Genomic DNA, 22526 nt, shown 5'->3' with positions numbered 1-22526 from the left:
TCGCTATTTACATCTCATATCATCTCTAAACTCTTGTTTTACCAAGGCAATGACTGACGCGTTTGTATTACTTTCAAAAGAGTTCCATTATCAGCCCTACAGTGGAAAATGAAACCGTATCCGTACCGACTGGCCTGTATCGGCACGGATTGGAATGGTGGTTAAGCAAAGAGAACGGTTTGGCCCGATGGTGGCTATAATTAATAAAAAACAAAACAAAAAACATCAAACATTAAATGTCACACAGGAAATTCTGGGAATGTTTACGGCTTTTCATGTAAATTATAAGATGATTTGTTCTGTTTACTTAAAAAATTGTGCAAATTAACAGTATTTTACTGTAAAATTACACAAAACGTAAGGTTAGATCTGTTACAGTTTTTCCTCTGTCTATAGTTCAGGAACTTACTGTTAACCAATTAACAGGTTTTTACTGTCACATTTTACAGTCTTTTATTATATATATATATATATATTTTTTTTTTTTACAGTTATAGTTTTACGTTAGATCAGAAAAGTACACATAGCACATGCAAATGTTTGGTTAAATACTGGGTTTTTAATCAAACATTTTTTTTAATCAATGCTTTTCAGTATTGAATGCAATCTACCATCTTGGATTAATAATTATTTCACTGAGGTCACTGTAATGCACTCAGGGATTGCCTAATTCATGAAGGACACATGCAAAGCTCTTTTAAAATGAGATATCTTAGAAGTACAATGTTTCTGCTTATCTTTTGGAACTTGGAATGTTTCACATTGGTTGCACACCTATGACGCCTAAAAATTCAGTCTAGGTTGGCAGCTCAGTAGGTTTTTAACAAAGATATAGAGTGGAATGATTGCCAAATGATGCCCATTTTAATTTTGTGGAAATGGTAGGATGCATTCACCTCGATTTTGCTTTAGATGTTGGGTTTTGCGTCCTTTTGTTAAACCTTTAACCATTTAAGGCAAAACGTTCCATGCAATTCAGCTAAACAAGGGACTCCCTCTGAAAGATGATCTAAAGAGGCAGTTGTTTGTGTGTTTGAAAACAGTTGGTTCCTTAGATTCTGGGGTTTGGCTTTTTTTTCTTTCTGTTTCTCATTTTCATTTCCTTTTGCTGTGGTGTTCTGTAATGTTGGATGACAGTCATCTAAACAACATTTCCCAGCCGTTCTCAGCATGGACATCTTTGAACTCGACAAACATAAAACGATTGTGCTAACTATACCACTTCACCATGTGTTTGTCATGGTAATTGCTTAACCATATAGCAACTATATTTTTTAGTGAATTGTAGAAGACACCACCAAACATTCACAACCCAGTTGGCATTTAAATGCTTATTCATGGGTGAATCGACATCATTGATCAAGGTTGAATCACTGCTGAATTTTTGTTTTGATTTTGCAAGAAAAATCATTGTTGTTGTGGTTTCAATGATCTTGTTAAATTATCAGTGTTGAATTATGTGTATTTTCTTAACCTTTTTTAAAACCATTTTGTAATGGGTAGTCTCAGTTCTGTTCTGTTTGGGGTGGGTTTTGTGTTTGACTTCAATATCTCTGTTTTCAGTCATTCTCCTGTGTTCCTCAGTTACCTTCATATGAACATATATCACACATGAATATATCTGATACTGCTGCAAGTAGATCCATCTTCTCACCTTATTGCAACCTACACATGACACATTTATTATTATATATTAAAAAAAAAAAAAACCTTTAACTAACAACTGCTGGCTGGGAAGACCTATATCAAGGTGGATATTTCAATTTTGTAGAGCTGTCAATCGAAGCTTTAATAAGTTAAAATATTCTTTGTTTTGTTTCCATATCATTGAACAATAAGCTGACCTACAGTCCACAGCAATCCATTCTTGAAATCAAATTTACCAATTTGTTTGACGTAAACATAGAGGCAGTTTGCAAAAGACATAAGCTGTTTACATTTTTTTGTGTTTTGTCTGCAATATTTTCCCATGACGTCTTTGGCTGTTAGGACGCATCATACTGGCATGGTTTTAAGACAGAGACGGAGTGTTTCTAGCTGTCTGAGTGCATGGACGTGTCCTATGTGACCGGTTCTTCACTCATTTTGCACAGTAAGGGTGATTTTGATGATGAATGTTGACTGCAGAGCAGACTGGCAAAAAGGTGGTACTTCCTATGTTATGGAATGTACAAACTGGTCAAGACACATTGTTAAAACCTTGATTTTTGAAAAGCAGTTTTTATATATATTTGATTGTTCTAACTATGTTATATTGGCAGCCCTACACATTTTTGAGTGCTTTTGACTTGAGAAAAGGCTGCCTTTAACATCTTAAGTGGGGTTCCTCCTGCACAACAGCAAGGATAAATGCTTAAATAGCAGCGTATTCAGGACTGACGTTCATCATAAACACAGGGCTGAGTTTGCTTACACCAGAGCAAGAGCAGACTCTCCTCTTTCCTCCGTTTGACAGACACGCTGCAGAAATGTAGGTCAGGACTGTGAGTTAAGACGGTTAGGATGCAGGAATGGTGGCGCTCTTACATGTGGGCTAATGTGCCTTTTGCTAACCCAGAAGTTCCATGTCAGGTTTTCTGGATCACCCACACTTCTGTGTGTCAGTTAAAGCATGACCTAAATCTTTTAACCCAAACTTCTGGCTCCTGCCTCTTACTAACCAATTCTAGAATGTAAAATGCCTTGGGATGTTTTTTTTTTTTTTTTTGCCATTGGTTAAATTCTCAGAAGAATTTGATCTTTTATTAGAAACATTTTTTTTGTGGGCTTTTTGCCTTTTTTTTGTTTTTTTGGGGGGGGTAGACGCACCAGAGAGGGAATTTTTTCAAGGGATTGGAATCACACTGCAGGCTGGATTCAAACCTATGACTCCCATGTGAGCACCACTTTATGGCACATGTGTGCTTACTGCTAGGCCAGGGCTCTGAAAGAAAAGTCAATCTTTTTTTTAGGGAAGTTATTTTTTTTGTTGATGGACTTTAATTTTTTAACTTTTTGCCACTTTTTTAAGTGGGACATTAGAGGAGATATTATTAAGGTAATAGGATCAGTTTGCATTAAAATTGAATAGGGGTGTAACAATATATCATGTCACAATATATCGCAATACAAAAATGCAACAATATGTATTGTGGATAGTGACAATATATATTGTGTATAGTTCAACCAAAATAAAAATTACTGTGAGAAAAGTTTTTAGAGTTTTAGTGCCAGTACTACATTAAACTACTGTTGAATATGATGTATCATAATAAAATAGGTTAATATGTGTGGGTTCTGATAATGCCAAATGTCTTATGTTACCAATAAAAAGTATTATTTTTAATATATTTAGTCAGTGACTAAAGAATATTCACTTAAAATAATTCTGTATTTACAGCTTCAGAATCATGAATATTTTTATTCTAGTGTCACCATTGTCCTGTGCATTGGGTTATCAGCACCAAGTCTAAAGGTGATGATACACAGGGCAACTTTTTGAGCAATGTTGCTGGGCAATGTTGCCATCAAAGGGCAACCAGATGAGACACAGGGCCCACGGCTGATCTAAATTATCCAGATAGAAATGTATATCCCATTTTCAATGGGAAAGTGCCCAAGCAACAATTGCTCGGCAAGATTGCCCAGCAACATTGCTCAAAAAGTTGCCCTGTGTATCATCACCTCAAGCCTATTCATTTACACCCACAATGTAATACCAAATTTTGCATTTTAATCAACAGTATTTATTAATAGTAATTAACCTATTATCATATGTCTTGGAGTATCGCAATAATATCGTATCATGAGTTCAGGTATCGTGATATGTATCAAATCGTGACATGAGGGTATCGTTACACCAATAAAAGTGAATGTTTTTTAGGGCGAGCCGTGGAGTAAGTTTGTTATGTGGTATTGTCCTTTTTTGAAATTTGAACTTTTGCCACTTTTTATTGACATAAACATTTTATTTTTGTGGAACTGGATCACGTTGCAGGCTTTATTTTTTGCAGGCATGTCCCGTATGAGCACATAGCTCAATGCACGTGTGCTAATTGCTAGGCCACGGGCCCAGAGAAAAGTTTTTTTTTTTTTTTTAAGTCAAGTCATTTTGTTTGCAGGTTTTAGGAATGTCTCGTGTTGAGTGACGGTCGTTCCCCGGCAGTTCTCCGACGCTGTTCGTGTCTCTTCGCAGGTTTTGGGAGAGAACACAAACTGTGGTGGTAGATTCAGTCGTTCAGCCCCAGTGATAATGATCCCTCAGTGCTACTAGCAGCCGCCACAAACTCCCATCAATTAACATCCCACAAGCTCCTCACTGAGGGGGAAAAAAAGCTGTTTCTTTTTCACGCTACATTTACCGAGCGAACATTTATTTCCGATTTCAAGTGATTAGTCAAGACACATATCCACACTGCAGCATCTGACGGAGAGAGGCAGGAGGTGTGATTTTCTGCTGTCTGTTCTCTTATGAAAGTTTCAAAGCTGACTGTCGTAATCTTTAGTGGATAAATATTGGCAATTGTCCGCTGCGGTATTCTTTCAACTTCCTCCATCGTCCTCTATTTAATTTCAAGTTTTGATGGCTTACTCTTATCAGATATTCTATAAAAGGTATTACTTTGACGCAGAAATTGTTATGATTGATCTACAATTATAATTTATTCAGGCTTCAGTACATATGCAGGTCTTCTGGTTCTTTTATCAAGATACTTTACTGTCTGCTGCAGTGGCAACAAAAAAGTAAAATTTAACCTCTTACTTTGACAGAGAAATGTCATATTCTCCCTTTCCTCATAACTTATCAGCTGTTTTTCATTTTTTATTTTCAGTTTCTTTTCCCTCTTATTTGCAAATGAGGCTGAAATGCCATCTGGGGTTTTACAATACCTTCAAACTGACAGCTCTCTCTTTCTCTCTCTCTCTCACTCGCACACATCTTACTGAGAGCTCTAAAACTTGTGTTTTTAAAGGACCCCAGCTCAAATAAACATTATGATACATTCATTGACAATCAACGCTCGATTTGCAACAAAACACTAACACAGACACACTCAAATAACACAATTTCTCAAGAGCACACACTGGATAAATTAACACTAACACACATATAAACGGACACTGTTATACAAATACACTTCAAAATGAACACATTACTGCACACACAAATACACCAAACACTAACATGCACATTTTTAAAACCACACATAAACACGAAAACAAGGCCTTTCAAACCCGGGAGACCCGCAGGGGCCAGCAAGGGAGGCTTCATGTTCCGCTGAAAATTTGAAAGAAAACATGTTTTTACAATTTTTTTTTTTTTACAGTGCTGTCAAAGTTAACATGCTCACATAAAAATACCAAACACATATGCAGTTAAATATGCAAATAATAATAACAGCAACAGTGGTAGTAGTTGTAATAATATTAATAATAAAATGATTTTTAAGTCATTTACTGCTGTTTGAATTCTGCTTTCTAAAGAAAACAGAAAAACTCTCAGAAATCAAATTAAACGTGATATGCTATTGACAGACATATTTTTTAACTGCACGAAATACAAACCTATTTTTAAATTAGTTTTGAAAATGAAGTGAATTGAAACTTCTTTTCAGGTTTATACATTTAACTGTACTCTTATAGTGGGTAGAAAAAAGATACACTTACTGCAATACAAAGTAAATATTTCCAGATGCAATTTAAATAGTTTTCAGTACAGTGAAAATATAAACTCTAATTATTTATTTAGGCTTAATCAAATCACACTTTTTTTCTCACACAGCATAAATGGGTCTTTATACAATACAAAATACATACATCATTTTTTTTTACTTTTTACTTTAATTTTTATAACGTTTTTTGAAAAATGCAGCTCACTTCTGCGTACAAGAAATATGGTACGCACACATACAATCATTACACACCATTCAAATAATGTAAACGCACATCATATGAATGCTAACATACACACTCCAACATAAACCTAAATCAAAAACACACAAACGTGTAAGCGTGCACACACAACACACATCGCTAAAACAACTCAATCACACTCAAATACAGCGACTAAATGAATCTAACATCTAACATTTCTAAAACACCAATACATATGCGCCTTTAAAAACACACATTGGCTAAATAAACACTTAACGCACACATTTGCACACATACAGCTAAAATGACACACACTTACTCAAACACACACACACACACACACACACACAGCAGCAGCACTTTAGCTCTGGCCAAACAGCTAATGTTCTGAGGCTTTTGTACTGATTTTATCTTCTCTGCGGGTTTTATTCTCCTTCCATTGACATTCAAAACATTTGAGCCATTGATACGAGCAGGAACACAAACATGGAAACCAGAGAAACCTCACTCTCTTTAACTCGCCTCACATCATCCGCTAGACGTGGTGAGGCACCATTGTCCACGTCTTCACCAGAGCGCATCATTAACATGTTAATCTGGGTGCTGCTCATTCGCAGGGCTGCTGGGAAGGTTCGTCCACTCCACAGGTCAGACAGAAGCATCTGAGGGACTTGAATAGCCATTAGTCAAATGCTGTGGTGCAACATTGATATCACCACCCCCCCGGGCCATCCCTGTCTTTTTCCCCCTCTTTTCTTTCCAGAAACTGCTCGCACTGGAGCCGTTAAGCTGGCATGACGAATAATGCAAAGGCACAGCGACTGAGAGAGAGAGAGAGAGAGAGAGAGAGAGAGAGAGAGAGAGAGAGAGAGAGAGAGAGAGAGAGAGAGAGAGAGAGAGAGAGAGAGAGAGAGAGAGAGAGAGAGAGAGAGAGAGAGATAGAAAGGAAACATGGCTTCTCAATTCACTTCTTTCAATAAGTAGGCTAGTGCCTGGATGGTTTTGACAGCATTGCTGTTCCAAAACTTAGCGAGCTGCCTACCTAGAAAGCATTTTAGGGCAACATAGGTGCGCTCCCGACAAGACAGCTATTTTAAAAGGTAAGTGGCAACATCATGCTGCCTTCTACTTGGGTACAGTTTAATGCAGCATTGCGTGTATTTTTCAGAAGGCAATCCCACAATGCATTGCGACAATTATTATGACATTATGCGCTATATCATGTATTATCATGATATATTACATATGTTGCGATATATTAAAAGTTGCATATATAGTACATCCTACTTTACATGCATATACAGTATAATCATGTAAAGCAATACATGCTACATTACAGATCTTGTGTGATTGTTTGTATCGTTGCAAAATGTAAACTGTATTGTGCACAGCTCCCTTTCTATATAAAGTTGGATATTATAGTTTAAAACTTTGCTTGAAAAGTCATTCACAATTTTACTTCCATAAGGTGGAAAAAATATTGTGAAATATATTGCAAGACATGTGAAAAAAATGTCGGGCATGACCATTGGTCATGTATCGGGATGTAAAAATATTTCGTTTGATAGGTTGTAGGGGAGGCTCTGAAAAAATTCCAAAAAAGTACAGCAGCTATTACATTTTGATTTGACATCTATTTGGAATTGAATGGCTAGAATTAAAACTGAAATGAAAATAATCGCATAATAAAAATGTGTAAGGAAACCTAAATGAAATGAATAATCCGTTTCTGAAACTGAAATGCGGCATTTTTATATTTTCAGAAAACATGACATAGTATGTTTTATAAGCTATATTTTCCCCATAATGTTGGGTATACCAGGACCCACACACACACACGGACACAGACACACTCAGGCTGGTTTTATTCCAGCTCCATTTTCACTAACATCAATGCACCAGCAGTGATCTTAACCAATTTTCTGTTCTATCTCTCTGATTCCATGTGGGTTCAATGTTATTGCAGAGACTGTATCTGCAATAAGGACAGGGTAGAAAAAAAATAATAAAACAAACTGACTTTATTTTGTGTTTAGCTCTCGTGAAGGTTGTGTCCTTGACGCTGTTGGTTTTCTGACAATCATTAGAGAAGCAGCAAGCATCCAGGGACAGGAAGTGCTTGTCAAGTGTTTGCCAAGCGCAGGTAGAGTAGAGCTTTAAGAGCTCATCCGCACACCCAAGATGGCCCAAAGCACACATTTCATATGCTCCTCTTACTACTTTTCTTACCATGACTTTAAGTCACGAGATAATAATTTACAGCATATTCCAGACCCATATGCTGGTCATTTATTATTTAATTTTTTTACCAGGTTAAAAAACAAACACAAGAGTGACCTGGCCAAGATAGCAGCTACAATAACACAGACATAGAAATACACATCAAAAACACAGTCAAGGATCACAACAGCAATTTACCAAAGGATAAAACACATAATCAGTTAAACGTAACTTAAACTCGTTTAAGCATAGTCAGCTTTAAGATGTTTAGTAAATTATTCCAAGCAGATGAAGCATTATATTTAAAGCCTTTTTTTCCTAGCTCTGTTCGAACCCGAGGAACCTTAAAATATAACAAATCATTAGAATGGAGATTGTAGCATACATTTGTTTTAGAAACGCAGAGAGACAAATAAGATGGAATTAGACCACACATAGACGTATAAATAAAACAACACCAGTTAAAACTTCTTCGAGTATCAACTCGGCTTTATCATATAAAGTGCAATGATGTGCTTGATAACTATTACCAGTATTGAAACATAAAGCGCTATGATAGACGGTATCAATTTATTTCAAATAATGTACTGGTGCATTAATATAAAGCAGATCTCCATAAACCAATAGTGGTTAAAAGGTGGTAAACTGTTATTTTCTTGGAACACAAAAGTGGAATTTTTTAATAGAACTGTTACACAGCTCTTGTCATAGCTTTGTGTGAGAAACAGGCTTTACATTTTCTACATTCTGGATGCTTTAAAAAAAAATACTTTTTAGAGATGGACAGTGGTGGATACTATGAATTATTTCAATTTTGTGTTCCATATTTTTTTTTTTTTACAACAACAACAACAACAATTTGTCCTTTATGGGTTAACCATCCTCTTAATTGAGCTATGCTGGTCAGGCCATTTTGAGGTTTACGACGGTACATAGATAGCGGAGTTTTTGTTTTGTTTTGTTTTTTAAGAACATAAAAAATTTAAGAAGAACCTTAAAAACACTCGGTTTATTTGGTGGTTTACAAATATTTTTAAATTCCACCAGATGCTTTAATTCATTAAGCACTATGAATTTGGTTTCACGCATTAGGAATTCATGCATAAAACAGAATTTTACAACTGCCATCGTTCTTAAGATTTCTCACTGGATGATCATAAATTATGCAAGACATGCGTCATGAGATGTCTGCTTTTGCCATATATGTATCCACACATATCTAGCACATTCGCTGTAGGGTTAATTTGATTTTCCTTGCATGTATTAGCCGTCACACTTCTCTATTTAATTTGTATGCCTTTAATTAAGTCATAAAAGTGGTTCAGTGAGTGGAAACTCTAGGTGGCAGTGTTGCTCTGGAGTACTGCTCTTTTCAGATTTATTAACACAAATATTCCAGTGATCTATTCATCAGTCTATATCAGGGAAAACTAAACTACTTAGCTTTTTTTTATGTAAATAATTTTTAAATGAAGTAATATCCTTTATAAAGGCCTGCATTAAATATTTCTTTCACTTGAGTGTTTATTTTGTATGACAGTCAGTGTGTGTTTGGGAATTTCTGAAAGGGGGTCAGGTCAGCGGCTGGCCCTGAACACGCACAGAAACACTGATTGGGTTTCGCTGTTGGAAGCAGCCTCTCCAAATGTGACAAAAGAACAAACCAGTGATTGATAAGGATGTGAAACGTGATCCGCACGTCTCTCTCTGCAGCTGCTCCATTAGCAGAACTCAGATCAGTATTCCTGCATGTACAGCGCACAGAGAATTTGAGCAAGTGTTGTTTTTGTTTATCCTGATGTTGTTTATCCTGCATGCATGGGATGGCACATTCGGTACTGCTGCATAGTAATGCATTGTATGCTTTGCATCATTTCAAATATCATATAACTATTATCAAAATTCTATCCCAGAGATTTATATCGCACCTGGACATTTAAAGCACACAACCATTCATAAATGTACTGTTTATTTTCTCAACAAAAACAACAAATCATAAAGTTTTGATGTGTTTAAGAATGTAATATACAATACGAAGGCAAATATTTAAAATCTAAGTAAACTTAATTTAAATTAATAGCATGCACTGAAATGATTGCACAGTGAAATGATAATCCACTCTCTGTGGTTTCTTGGATTACTGTCCGGGCATGAATACACCAAAACTTTGAGGAAAGTTACTTTTTGAAACTGAGTGATGTTTTTTTTTTATTTTTTTTTATTTAACTTTGATTTCCCTTAAGCAGTATTTTCCCTATTTGATATGCAATGTATTTATTTTTCAACAAACCTTTGAATGCAATTGCAAAATCTGTGACACTTGAGGAAATGTGTATTGTGTTTTAAAGATGATGCGTGCCATTCTCTGTTAATAAAATGTCAAATGTATGTAAAAGAGGCAACTGCAAGTATGCCATTCCTAGGTTAATATCTCTTAAAAGTTTAAACAGCCCAACACAGCAGTGTTGGCTTATACAGTGTTTATGGGACTATCTGCTTGACCAATAGCATTGTATCCTGAAATGAGGAGGCAAAGTCCTCACAGGTGTTTATTTTAAATAAATCAAATGTAAATTCATGTCCCAGTTACACCTAATGTTGCCAATTACTTTACATTACATCAAAAAGAAAAAAAAGGAAAGAAACCAAATACAAATCTATTTCGTATTTTTACATTAACAAGTAATTAAATCAAGTAAATCACATCAAGTTAGTGTTTTAAGCATTTTTACATTAATTCCAAAATAATAACTAAAGGCAGTAACACTTTAGTAACACTTAACAGTAACACTTTTGGGATTTTTATTTCTGTGCTCCTGAGAGTATGGTCCCACATATGGGATTTAGAAGTAAGTTCAGTGATAAACCATATATTGTATTTTATTAACTGATGTTAATCTGTTCTTTTTAATACTCTATATTTGGATCATCAGTCATCATGCTCCGCAAACACTGGTCACAGACACGAAGATGCATCTTTAATTTGCTCATTTTGATTGCTCACTAAAAACCCCACAGTCATCATGTTTTCAGGCCATTTCAAGTTTGATTTTGATGTGACATAAAGTGGTGATATCTGAGCTGTTTATTTACTTTGTAATTAGTCTTCCCATTAACTGCATCATTTTGCTCATTCAAGACTGATTCGCGAACATGGAACAATCACGAAAACAAGAGGCGGGATTTATCTCGTGAACCAAGCCAATCACATCATAGTGTGATGGAGACATTGCCTCCTTTCACGTGACTTTCCCCCATTCATTCTCAATTACCCTCCACCAAACCCACCACACGCTTTAGGGGGTCTGTTAAAAGTCAAATGGGCTCAGGGGAGGCAAGAGAGATGCGGCGTCCCGCTATAACTTTACCTGCTGGTGTCGCTGTTGGACAATGTCTTTTTGGGACACTGTTTTTGGACATTGTTTTAGTTTTGTTTTCATCAATTTATTTTGAGGAAGCACTTTATATTGACAGGAGAGATCTTTTTTATTTTTTGAGTGTGTCATTAGACAATCATTCTTATTAGATCATCACTGGAATTATTATTATTATTTTTCCAAGAAGGGAAAGCTTGTAGATTTAAAATGTGTCTATCTGCTATAGTTTGACTTTTGGTCAACCTTTAAGTGTGCACTAGCATATGGACAACTTCAGAGCTAACAGCCACACTTTTGATTGAATGGGGTCTCTACAGAGATACATTAATCTCAGAACAGCTGGATTTCCTGTAGTTTGACCCCATACCACAAGTCTAAGTAAAAACACAATGAAGGTGTTTAAATTAAATATCAGCGAAATCTTTTGATGGTGTCAGGGAGCTTTTGTAACATCTACTTGCGTCAGAACGATTTTTGTCAAAAGGTGTTGAATTAATAATAATAAATCTGCAGGACTCCTGCGTGGCAGATCTTGATGAGGTGTCTTTGTTGCTTTGTGAAATGGGCCATCTGCGGGGCATCTACTCAGCGAGAGGTGACGTGGCCCGGCTCGGAGAGCTAAGAAAGCGTGAGCCGGATCAGCTTCTGCTGCTACAGTTACTGCTGCTAAGGTTACGGCTGATACAGTAAATTCATTGATTTAGTCCACCCTCCCACCAAACCCCCCTCTGACGCTCAGTTGTGATGTAAATATCATCTTACGTTCCTCTCCTAAGCGATCACCTTTCTGAGGGAGATTAACATCCGAGCGGGGCAGCTCTATTAAGAGCCCAGCAAGGGGTGGCTGTGTGTGCTGTCATCTCTCTCTGTTGCTGCCATCTTTCTTAAACCGTTTGTCCGTGCTGACGCTGAAGCACCAATGCCGTGTGTCTTACACAGTGTAATGTGCAAAGCTGTACCCAAAACAATTTTTTTGCAATATCGGAGCTGGCAGCAGAGTGAACGAATGCTTTTGCTGTTATTTGTCATGGATGGAATACAAAAGAGCATATTATTATCTTAGGTGAAGAAAACCCTCCAGGATTCTTACCTGCTGATAAATGGCAGCGTTAGGAATTGTTCTTCAAAAAATCCTGCTGCCCTTTCCTCATCCTCATATCGCTCCAAACATATTCCTTTCACAAAAGGTATGAATATCCTATCAAAAGAGCATTGTATAAAAAAAGGATTTTGTTATGTGGAAAAATGTTGTGAGCTGTTAACAAAAAGGTTGAAAATTCATAATATAATCCGTCATGAACATTATTTCACAAATGTCTAGTTGACATCAGATAATCAATATATTTAATTTAAACATATTTGTAGAGAGGTTTGTGTTCAGGGAAGAAGGAGACGTTCAAACAAATTTGAATCATAGAATAAACGCATAACAAAATGAAAGTAAAGTGACAGCCCCTTACGGACGACTGCCGCATAAAAACATAATAAAAACTCAACATAAATGTTCCAGGCCTGGTCCTCTCTTGTCTCACACTGTCATCACTCCTCCTTTTATTCACCCAGATCTCCTTCTGTGATACTCAAGGCCCTCACACCACTGCGCCACCGGCCTCGCTCTGTTTGGCTGTATGTTTTATTTGAGATACAGATGATTATTATGATTTATTAATCATCAATAACACTATGACTTCTTGTATTAAATATGATATTTTTTTCTAGTCTTTTTTGCTTTAAGTCTATTAATGGCATAGTTAGTTTTGGTACATATATACATTACCCATCAAAAGATTTTATAATATTTTTGAAAGAAGTCTCTGAACAAGGCTGCATTTATTTGATCAAACTTATACAGTGAAAACTGTGATATTCTAAAATATTATTACAATTTAAAATAACTTTTCCATTTTATTATATTTTCAAATGTAATTCATTCATGTGATTGCACAGCTGAATTTTCAGCTGCCAATACTCCAGTCTTAAGAAATCATTCTAATATGCTGATTTGGTGCTCATTTATTATCTGTGTTCAGTTATTATGTCACGTACAGTTTAAGTTTTGATGGACTCTTACTTTGTATATCGCTGCATCCCTTCAGCCCTGGTTCCTCTTTCTGTGACTCCGCTCAACTGCTCGGATCAGCCTTGGGCTTCTCGGTCTCCAGCTCCACCTTGGTGTGAGGATTCCCTTGCTCTGCTTCGGGCCTCTGAGCCCATTACTCCACCTCGGCCCATCGACCAATTGGCTCCGCCAGGGCTCGAGACTAACGGCGTCCTATCGTCCTGGGGACGATATAAAATGTGTTTAGGACGAACAGAAATATTCTCCAGGACGCCTACAGGACGAAAGATATTTTTGTATGCGAGTTCATTTATTTCTAGCCTATTGGGCTAACTTACTTAGAAAATGTCAAAATTAACCGACCAAGTGCTGACTACAACGGAGCGCGTCTTCTCATGCTTACTATATAGCCTAACGTTACTATCACTGGCCGGCTACTCACCCGGAGACTTGTTCCGCGGTGACTATGTTGCGCTGGTTAAACAACAGATATTCAACGAATAAAAACTAGACAAAAATGTTAGATAGTGACGATTTGGGAAGCGATCCAGTCATAACTGATGTTCTGCGTGTAGATGCGCACATTTCTGTAACGTGCTGATCTATCCAGCGGGACACGGGTTGACATGCGCTGCATCATAAAACGTTAAAATATGTAAACGTCTGGGAGAATGAGTAGAGCAGAGATATATATCTGAATAAGAGTGACGACGCAAAAAAGAGCTCTATTCGGTTTTCTGTGCGCACACACACGACCGAAGCGTGCAGCCATGCACATAGACGCCTATACAGCGCGCGAGGACTGATTGAGCTCTCTTTCGTGTCTGAGTGGACAAATACACACAACATTATGTCTAAATGTCCGTTTTGGAGAGTATTCATGTAAACTATGTTGGTTATGTCTTAAACAGTTGTGAGAGAATCGGATGTGCATCAGTGCAATTGTATCCGCATGTCATTAGACATGATCCGACGTCTTAAAGTGACAGTGCGTAATAAACCTAATGCGGTCCGTGTCCTTAATATTGATCAAGCAACAAAAGAAAAAGAGAAAAGCATTCACTGCTCGTTAATAGCTTTAATGTTATATTTAATATAATTAGTTCATACAAATAACTATGTCTGCTGCTTGAAAGAATAAATAATTATGTATGCAAGTAGTTATAAAGAATGCATATATCATTAATTGAAAAGAAGACTGTTCTATTTTAGGAAAAGTGGTTTTATTTAATTTTAAGATATTTTAAGCAGTTAAATCTGTATCTGTATTGCATGTTCAAACTTTAAAATCATTAATATTAACAGGTTAATAGATGTTTTCTCCGGCACGAAGATCTCAGTACAAAGACTGAGATGGAGACAGAATTTCCCCCAAATTCTGTGTTCTAGAGAAGTCATATTACACTTTTTAAAGCCCTTTCTCTTAATTACACGTTTCCAGATGATCAGCTATGACACATTACCACTTTGAGATATTTAGTCACCAGTATGTATTTGTTATTGTTTAATCCAACCAACTCAACCAACTCAAAAACGTTTTGAGCTGTATGTATTTTTCTCTTAATTTTCGTATATGTAAAAAAAATAAAAAGGGAAAAAAAAGATTTATTCTGCATGAATACAAAAAACTACTAACAACTATAACTATAGATCATAATAACAAAGTACAGAAACAACAGTTTTATTTTGGGACGGTTGACATTCACTTTAGGACGGTTCAAATTGGTTTTCAGGACGGTTCCAGGACGGAGGTGAAAAAAGTTAGTCTGGAGCCCTGGGCTCCGCCTTGGCTCCTTACTCCCTCAGCTCTACCTGGGACTGTCATTCTTTTGGCTCCACTGGGCTCACTCGTCCCTTCGTCGCTCTGCCTCTGCCACGGACTTCTGGGACAATGACTCCACCTCGTCCCTCCAACCATTTCAGCTCTGTCGGGCTCCTCCTTCCCTCTGGCTCCTCCTCAGTCCTCACTCACACCGGCTCTGCCTCAGTCCTCCGTCACCCTGGCTCCACCTCATCCCTCCAACCCTTTCGGCTCTGTCGAGCTCCTCCTTCCCTCCGGCTCCTCCTCAGTCCTCACTCACAACAGCCCTGCCTCAGTCCCCCGTCACCCTAGCACCACCTCGTCCCTCCAACCCTTTCGGCTCTGTCGAGCTCCTCCTTCCCTCCGGCTCCTCCTCAGTCCTCACTCACACCAGCTCTCACTCAGTCCTCCATCACCCTGGCTCCACCTCGTCCCTCCAACCCTTTCGGCTCTGTCGGGCTCCATCTTCCCTCCGGCTCTGCCTCAGTCCTCGTTCACATCGGCTCTGCCTCAGTCCTCACTCAACCCGGCTCTGCCTCAGTCCTCCATCTCCCTGGCTCCACCTCGTCCCTCCAACCCTTTTGGCTCTGTCGGACTCCTCCTTCCCTCCGGCTCCTCCTCGGTTCTCATTCACACAGGCTCTGCCTCAGTCCTCCGTCTCCCTGGTTCCACCTAGGCTGCTCATTACCTCGGCTCTGCCTTGGCCCCCTGGTCCTACGGTGTATCCTGGTCTTGCCGTCCCTCAGAATGCGCCTGGGTCTCCATCACGCACGACTTCCCCTCTGTCAGGCGGAGCCCGGGTTCCGCCCTTGCTCCGTTACACGTGGGTCATCCTCTTCTTGGCACCACCTCGTCCCTCCAACCCTTTTGGCTCTGTCGGGCTCCTCCTACCCTCCAGCTCCTCCTCAGTTCTCACTCACACCAGGCTCTGCCTCAGTCCTCCATCTCCCTGGCTCCACCTAGGCTGCTCATTACCTCTGCTCTGCTTTGGCCCCCTAGTCCTACGGTGTCTCCTGGTCTTGCTGTCCCTCTCCACCACGCCCGACTTCACCTCTGTCGGGCGGGCTCCGCCCTTGCTCCGTTACACGTGGGTCATCCTCTTCCTGGCTCCTATTTGGGTCGATCAAGGGACCCTAACTCCACTCCCCATGGTCTTGTCTGCCGCCGGCTCCCCCATGTTCTCTTCCTCAACATTTCCTCCACCTTCCCTCCACTTATGTTGTTCCTCTCACAGCGGCAGGAGATGCCTACTGAGAAAGGCGGGTAATGTCACGAAATCAAATTATTTCTTACTTAGAAAAACAGTAGGCCAAAAGTATTTGAAAAACAGTAGTCCAAAAGAGTAATATATACGAAATCATAGTATTCAAAAAACAGTATACGAAAAGTACCCGGATGTCTTACTACTGACTTACTACACTGAGATTCTTAAGTGCACATTTGATGGACACTCTACTATCCCATGAGGCCACTGAAGAGGATTTGTGAAAGGTGGTGAAGTCATGCAACTGCCATTGGTAGGTCACATGACAGTAAAAACATGGCGGATGTAGTTAGTCCGAATTTCATTCATACTACCCATATTCATACTATATAGAATATATATTTTTTAATGGTCGCGAAGTACATGTAAATTAAAATTAAAATGTTGCACCTACTCAAACAGTATGCAATTTCGGACGCAGCGTTAGTTTGTATATCATGTGTTTCCTCTCTGTTTCTTTGGTTGTCATGGTTTCATTTTGTTTTCATAATTACTAATTTTTTTGATTGATTACTTCCACCGATTTCTAGTTTAGTTCTCATTATCCTTTATATACAGTATATATCCTTCGGTTAGTTCTTTTCTTTATCTTGTGTTGTTTTTACTGCCACTTGAGATTTCTACTATTTGGATGAACCTCATTGTTTTTTGTTTATAATAAAAAGGCTGCGTTAAGATCCTTCTCCTAGTTTTTGCCTGACCCGCCGTATTATTATCAATGCTGAAAACAGTTGTTGCTGCTTAATATTTTTGTGTGAAACCATTATAAAACTATACCATTCTAAATAAATTCATAATTTTATTCAGCAAGGATACATTAAATTGATTAAACATGACCATAAAGACATTTATAATATTAAAAATTAATATTTATATTTTAAAATATTTTAATATAAAACTGTAATTTTAAAAACTAATAATATTTCCGTTTTACTATATTTTTTATCAAATAGATTAAGCCATGCTAAGCATAAGAGACTTCCTTGAAAAACTAAAAAATGAAAATTATTTCAAACTTTTTATCAGAAGTGTATGTTTCTTAAACTAAAATATGGCACGGTATTTATTAAGAATATTGTAAGCTTTTTTCACTTGAATTTCTTAAATTATAGTTGTTTTTCTGTCCCTTGCAACAATAAGAACAGCAAAAGATTGAGTTTCTGGTCAACATTTCAAATACTGCAGCACTGTGCATAAAAGTTATGAATGAATATTACCATATATCACTGCGATTGTGCAGATATCACGAGCTAGTCTTATTTCCTGTGCTGTTTTCCCCCCCCTGTTCCACAGAGAAAATAACTCTGGCATCTGATGAATTAGCTTGTGTTGGCAGGAATGTGACAGATTATACTAATGCACGGAAAGACATTCTATTGCTCAATTATCTCTAATTAACTGCTCAAATCAGTCTGAATGGTTATAAATGATTTAATTCAAACAAATATGTAAAGCAGAATGCAAAGCTTTGGTTTTCATGCGTTTAGATCGTGCCATTATTCCATTCAAAGCGAACCAAACAAAGCTGATCTGATACATATAACACATAAATGCGCACTCATCACACTGGGTAATGACAGAATGAAAGGGACTAACAATATATTTGCATTTAGTGATGATTTCTTTCCCAGTCAGCTGTCAGACATCCACTAAGTGGCAGCACTTGAATAGATTCCTCATGCAAAATAGATAAAATATTGTGCCGATAAGTGGTGAAGTCTATCTGCATCATCATTGGTGGTTCTGTTACATTCTCTGAAAGGAAGGACCCAAAAGCAGAAAAAACTATTTATTGCAACTCACATATAAACAACGCGAGCTGCTGGGCAGTTGGTAGAGGGAAATTCAAATTGGCTGGTGTTGAAATCCAGATCAGTCCATCAGCAAATAAGACGAACAGAGAGATCAAACAAGGGGGAGATAGAAATAGAGAAATCCAAGCTCACGGTCAAGATTACACTGATAGAATGGCAAGACAGTCCAAGCAGGCAAGCAATGTACTGAGGGAGAATCCAGACTCCAGAAACCAGGAGAAAACCAGAACCAGGTCAGATGCTCAAAACCCGATGGAGAGTTCCGGGTGGCAAACAGCCAACCGAAACACAACTGGGCAGAAGAAAAAAACTAAACAAACCAAAACCAACAGGGATCCCAAATAGGCTTGGGCGGTAATACGGTAATATCTTATACCGCGGGATCTAAAAATGGCAACGGTATCAGTTTCAATATCGTCATACCGTCATAAAAAAAAATCCAATGCACTTATATAGGAGAAAAGGATTAAATATTAAATATAATTTATTTAATGGCTAAAAATGCTTATGTGTGGTTGTCATCACGTGACAGTGTGGAGGAGAAAGAGTGGGGGAGAGAGGGGGAAAGATGGCAGGTTGCGCACCGAGTGACCTGGTCTCGAAGAAGAACACGACTTCTGCAGTTTGGCAGGGATGGGCATTTCAAGCAAAAATAATATTTGAAGATCGCCTGGTATTTGATTATTATTCGAAAATCGCACCCCTCCACCATATGCACGCACACATGCATGTAGGCTACACAGCTATACAGCGGAGCGGTGTGACACTTATTAAATAGGTTATAAGTAAAAAAAAAAAAAAACTCATTTCTTTTCATATTTATGTTTAATAATATAATGTTGTTATTTTTTTTTTATTTCATCAATGTTGATTATATGAAAAGGAAACTGCATGAGATGAATAAGATAGGATCATAAGATGCCCAATATCGGAAAACATTTGGAATGGGTCAGACATGATTTTTGACCACTTATTACGTTTTGTTTTGTAGAAAGCCTTTCTTTAAAGTGAATTTCGTTTCGCATAAATTGTATCTTCATTTTAATCAATGTTTCATCAACGAATTGCCTGGATTAATAAATAAGAAGGATATATATTAGACAATATAAGCCGGCGCGTGAACTGGAGCGCGTCTCCTAAAAAGAACGAAACTCAGCGTATAAGATAGATGCCTTAAATATCTGAGAAGTGTATATATATAATAAGCTTGAAATGTCTACTTTTAAACAAAACAATTAAAAACTAAAAGAAATGGCCTGCTCTCTGTAGGCTAATTCATATGAAGTGTGCATTTCTATCTATGCGCGTTCACTACTGCGAAGATGCGAGTCTGCATCGTAAACTTTATCTGTGCAGCCACTGACATAGAACGTTTTTTATTAATAAACAATTCAAATGTTTCATGCATAATTACTTTTGCCGGTTCTTTGTGCCAAGCTTTATGCGTGCTTTGCGATGCAGAATAGGCAATATATTACGAAAACGCTCATTATGGTTTAGCATTCTCTCCTATATATATTTAAGTAATTTAATCAATATAAATATGTGATTAGACTAATGGCTTAAATCAACTACTACTAGTCAACTAGAAAAAAAAAACTTTAGTCGTGCACGGGCAGCCCTACTTCACATGTTTTCTAACCAGCATGTCACTGCGGGCGTTCTGAGCGCGCGACGCTGAGTGGACTGGGCGAGCGGCGCGTGATCTTCAGAAATGCGCTCTCTGCTCTGGAGGAAATATTACCACTCCGCTCACATGCTCTGGTGTGAGACAATGTGCATCTTCTCCTGTTGTCTGAGAGTTGATTGACAGCTTTTAGATGCATTATTGGCATCGCCACCCTCTGGTTGAACGTGTCACCACCGCATCAGAACGGAAAACATGGGGATTTTTTATAGACAATAATCCCACAACCTATTCCATTTTCTATAATAAAATCAAATAATTGAATATTCGAAAATTGTGACTCATCCCTGCACAAACCAACAGTTTGGTGATGCCGTCTGAGCCTTATGTCATCATTTTTAATTAGTCACGCGGTAATACCGTATACCGCGGTAAAATAGGGAGGAGGTTTGACGGTATCAAAATTTGGATACCGCCCAAGCCTAATCCCAAACTTAACAAAATAACGGCAAAAGAGGCTGGAGACACAAAACACACTGGCAGAGAACAGAGGGAAACAAAGGATATATATATATATATAGCAGAGAAATCAAGAGACAAAGAGAAACAGGTGAGCGATAATGAGCGGCCACACTGATTGCAGCACGCGATCGGCTGAGCGTGGTCTCACGTGGAAGAGACAGAAACCAAAGAGAAAAGAAAACAAAAGAAGTCATCAAACCCAAGTGCTGACAGGTTCAGCATAATGGACTGGTTGGTTTGTTGCCTGGCTGATCACTTTTGTCCCAATCAGACATCATATTTAAAGAACAACAACAGATGTTTTGTCATGTAACAAGCAAGCCAGGAAATGTCTGTAGCACTGAAGAGTAGCAGATAGCATCAGATCATGATATGCCTTTGTGTCACAAACTCGATGAAAATAGACATGCAGTCTTTCTTCCATCTTTTGATTTAATGGCACCACATACGCAATGATATGTGAATTGTCTAGTAATCATTGGCTGTGCTTTGAAAGCTCAGTAGCAAACAAGATCAAAGTTGCAATTGTTTGAACTTTGAACGTCGCATGACCTGCATGCAGCGCTTCACTCCATAGAGGTCATCATTTACTCGCCCTCATGTTGTTCCAAACCCACCTGATTTTCTTTCTCCCAGGTATAACAATTTTAAGATTTGTTTTCCATGCTCTTTTCCATGCCATTACAATGAGCGGACAATTAAGTTGTCTCTTTCGTAGGGGAATCGGAACCCGGTTTCATACCCAGAGACGCTTTCAAACTTTAAAAATTATAAATAAAAATATCATAAACATGGTTAAATTTGTGTGTTCCTTGAAGATTTTTAGTTATTCAGTTTAAGGTACCAGACAAAATGCATTTTCTTTTTAAACCTGATTTTGGATATCAGACAAAACTGTAGACAGTTTTCGATACCAAACTAAATGGATGGCTTCTCACTGGATCTGGTAAAGAGGCTGGATCCAATATGGACGTGGATGTGGAGATTCTATCTAATATTTTTGCTGAGCAATACCTGATTTGTGACCAAAATTGTTCTTTTGAGTCTAACCTTTTCAATGAATTTTACAATGACATTCACAAATCAGACTGACCTGGTTCTTGAGTCCAGTAATATGCTCTTTGCTGTTAAGAACTCATTGGAAGGGACGGTTTTCAGTGAATAATAGTATACATTTCTGTCTGTTTCTCACACAAAGCTGTCTTTTAGCTTCAGAAGACTTATATATTAATATACAGTATAGTCAACATTTGAAGTGCATAAAAAAAAAAGTTGTCCTAAGACAAGACCGGGTATTGTTCAAAATTCATGTATAACTTTGATGAAAGGTTTTGATCCACTTCAAATGTTGACTACTGTAGTACATGAGGCACTCTATATTCTCAACATCAGTGCGGTTCTTGGGACACTAAGACAGAACTTGTTTTTAATGAGAGCTGATGCCTCTGATTTCACTAATGGGTAATAGTGACCGTTTCTACTGTGGGTTCTCAGTCCCCTTTAAAAGTTGGTAATTGCTTCAGGTTTTGATTTTGAAATTGAAGAAAACAATATGAAAGCAAAACATCTCTCTCTCTTTTTTTCCCCTCTACAGATCAATCGTGCTCCGAGTTTTGGGACAGATCAAAAGATTGATTACGATGTGAAGAAGGGGGCTTTACTCAATGCCTTGAAACTGCTCAACATCAGGTATGAAGCATTACTCTCTCCAGAGTCCTATTAGAAAGAGAAGCGAATGAGTTAATGAGAAAACTCACTCTCCATTGTCAGCTGTCCACCAGTCTTTTTAAAAAAATATTGATTCCTTGATCTCAACTAAAAAGTTGTCTGAAACTCTTTGATGGGTCCTCATGCATTTGTTTTAGCTACTGTTTGATTTAAGATTTAAGAATAAAAAATTATTTTGGAGTTTTTGTTTATTGTGCGCACATTACGTGCAGCACCTGTGGTATTTACAGTATGTTCTGTTGCAGTGTGAAGGCCCCAAAA

At 37.9% G+C, this 22526-nt stretch overlaps 1 protein-coding gene across 2 annotated transcripts in view; it reads left to right on the top strand.

The window, feature by feature from the left end:
• Positions 1–22526, top strand: part of ttll7 (tubulin tyrosine ligase-like family, member 7) — a 148001-nt gene that overhangs the window by 63852 nt on the left and 61623 nt on the right. For both annotated transcript variants that reach the window (XM_056243582.1, XM_056243581.1), the window contains exon 10: positions 22132–22226. In XM_056243582.1, coding sequence (XP_056099557.1) covers positions 22132–22226 — 95 coding nt within the window. The remainder of the gene's footprint in view (positions 1–22131; positions 22227–22526) is intronic.

Source organism: Rhinichthys klamathensis, unplaced genomic scaffold, assembly GCF_029890125.1.
Source record: "Rhinichthys klamathensis goyatoka isolate OS25496 unplaced genomic scaffold, OSU_Roscu_1.1 h1tg000814l_1, whole genome shotgun sequence".
NCBI classification, from domain to species: Eukaryota; Metazoa; Chordata; class Actinopteri; order Cypriniformes; family Leuciscidae; genus Rhinichthys; species Rhinichthys klamathensis.
The sequence above is the reverse complement of the archived record's forward strand: the minus strand, read 5'-3'. Positions and strand labels throughout refer to the sequence as shown.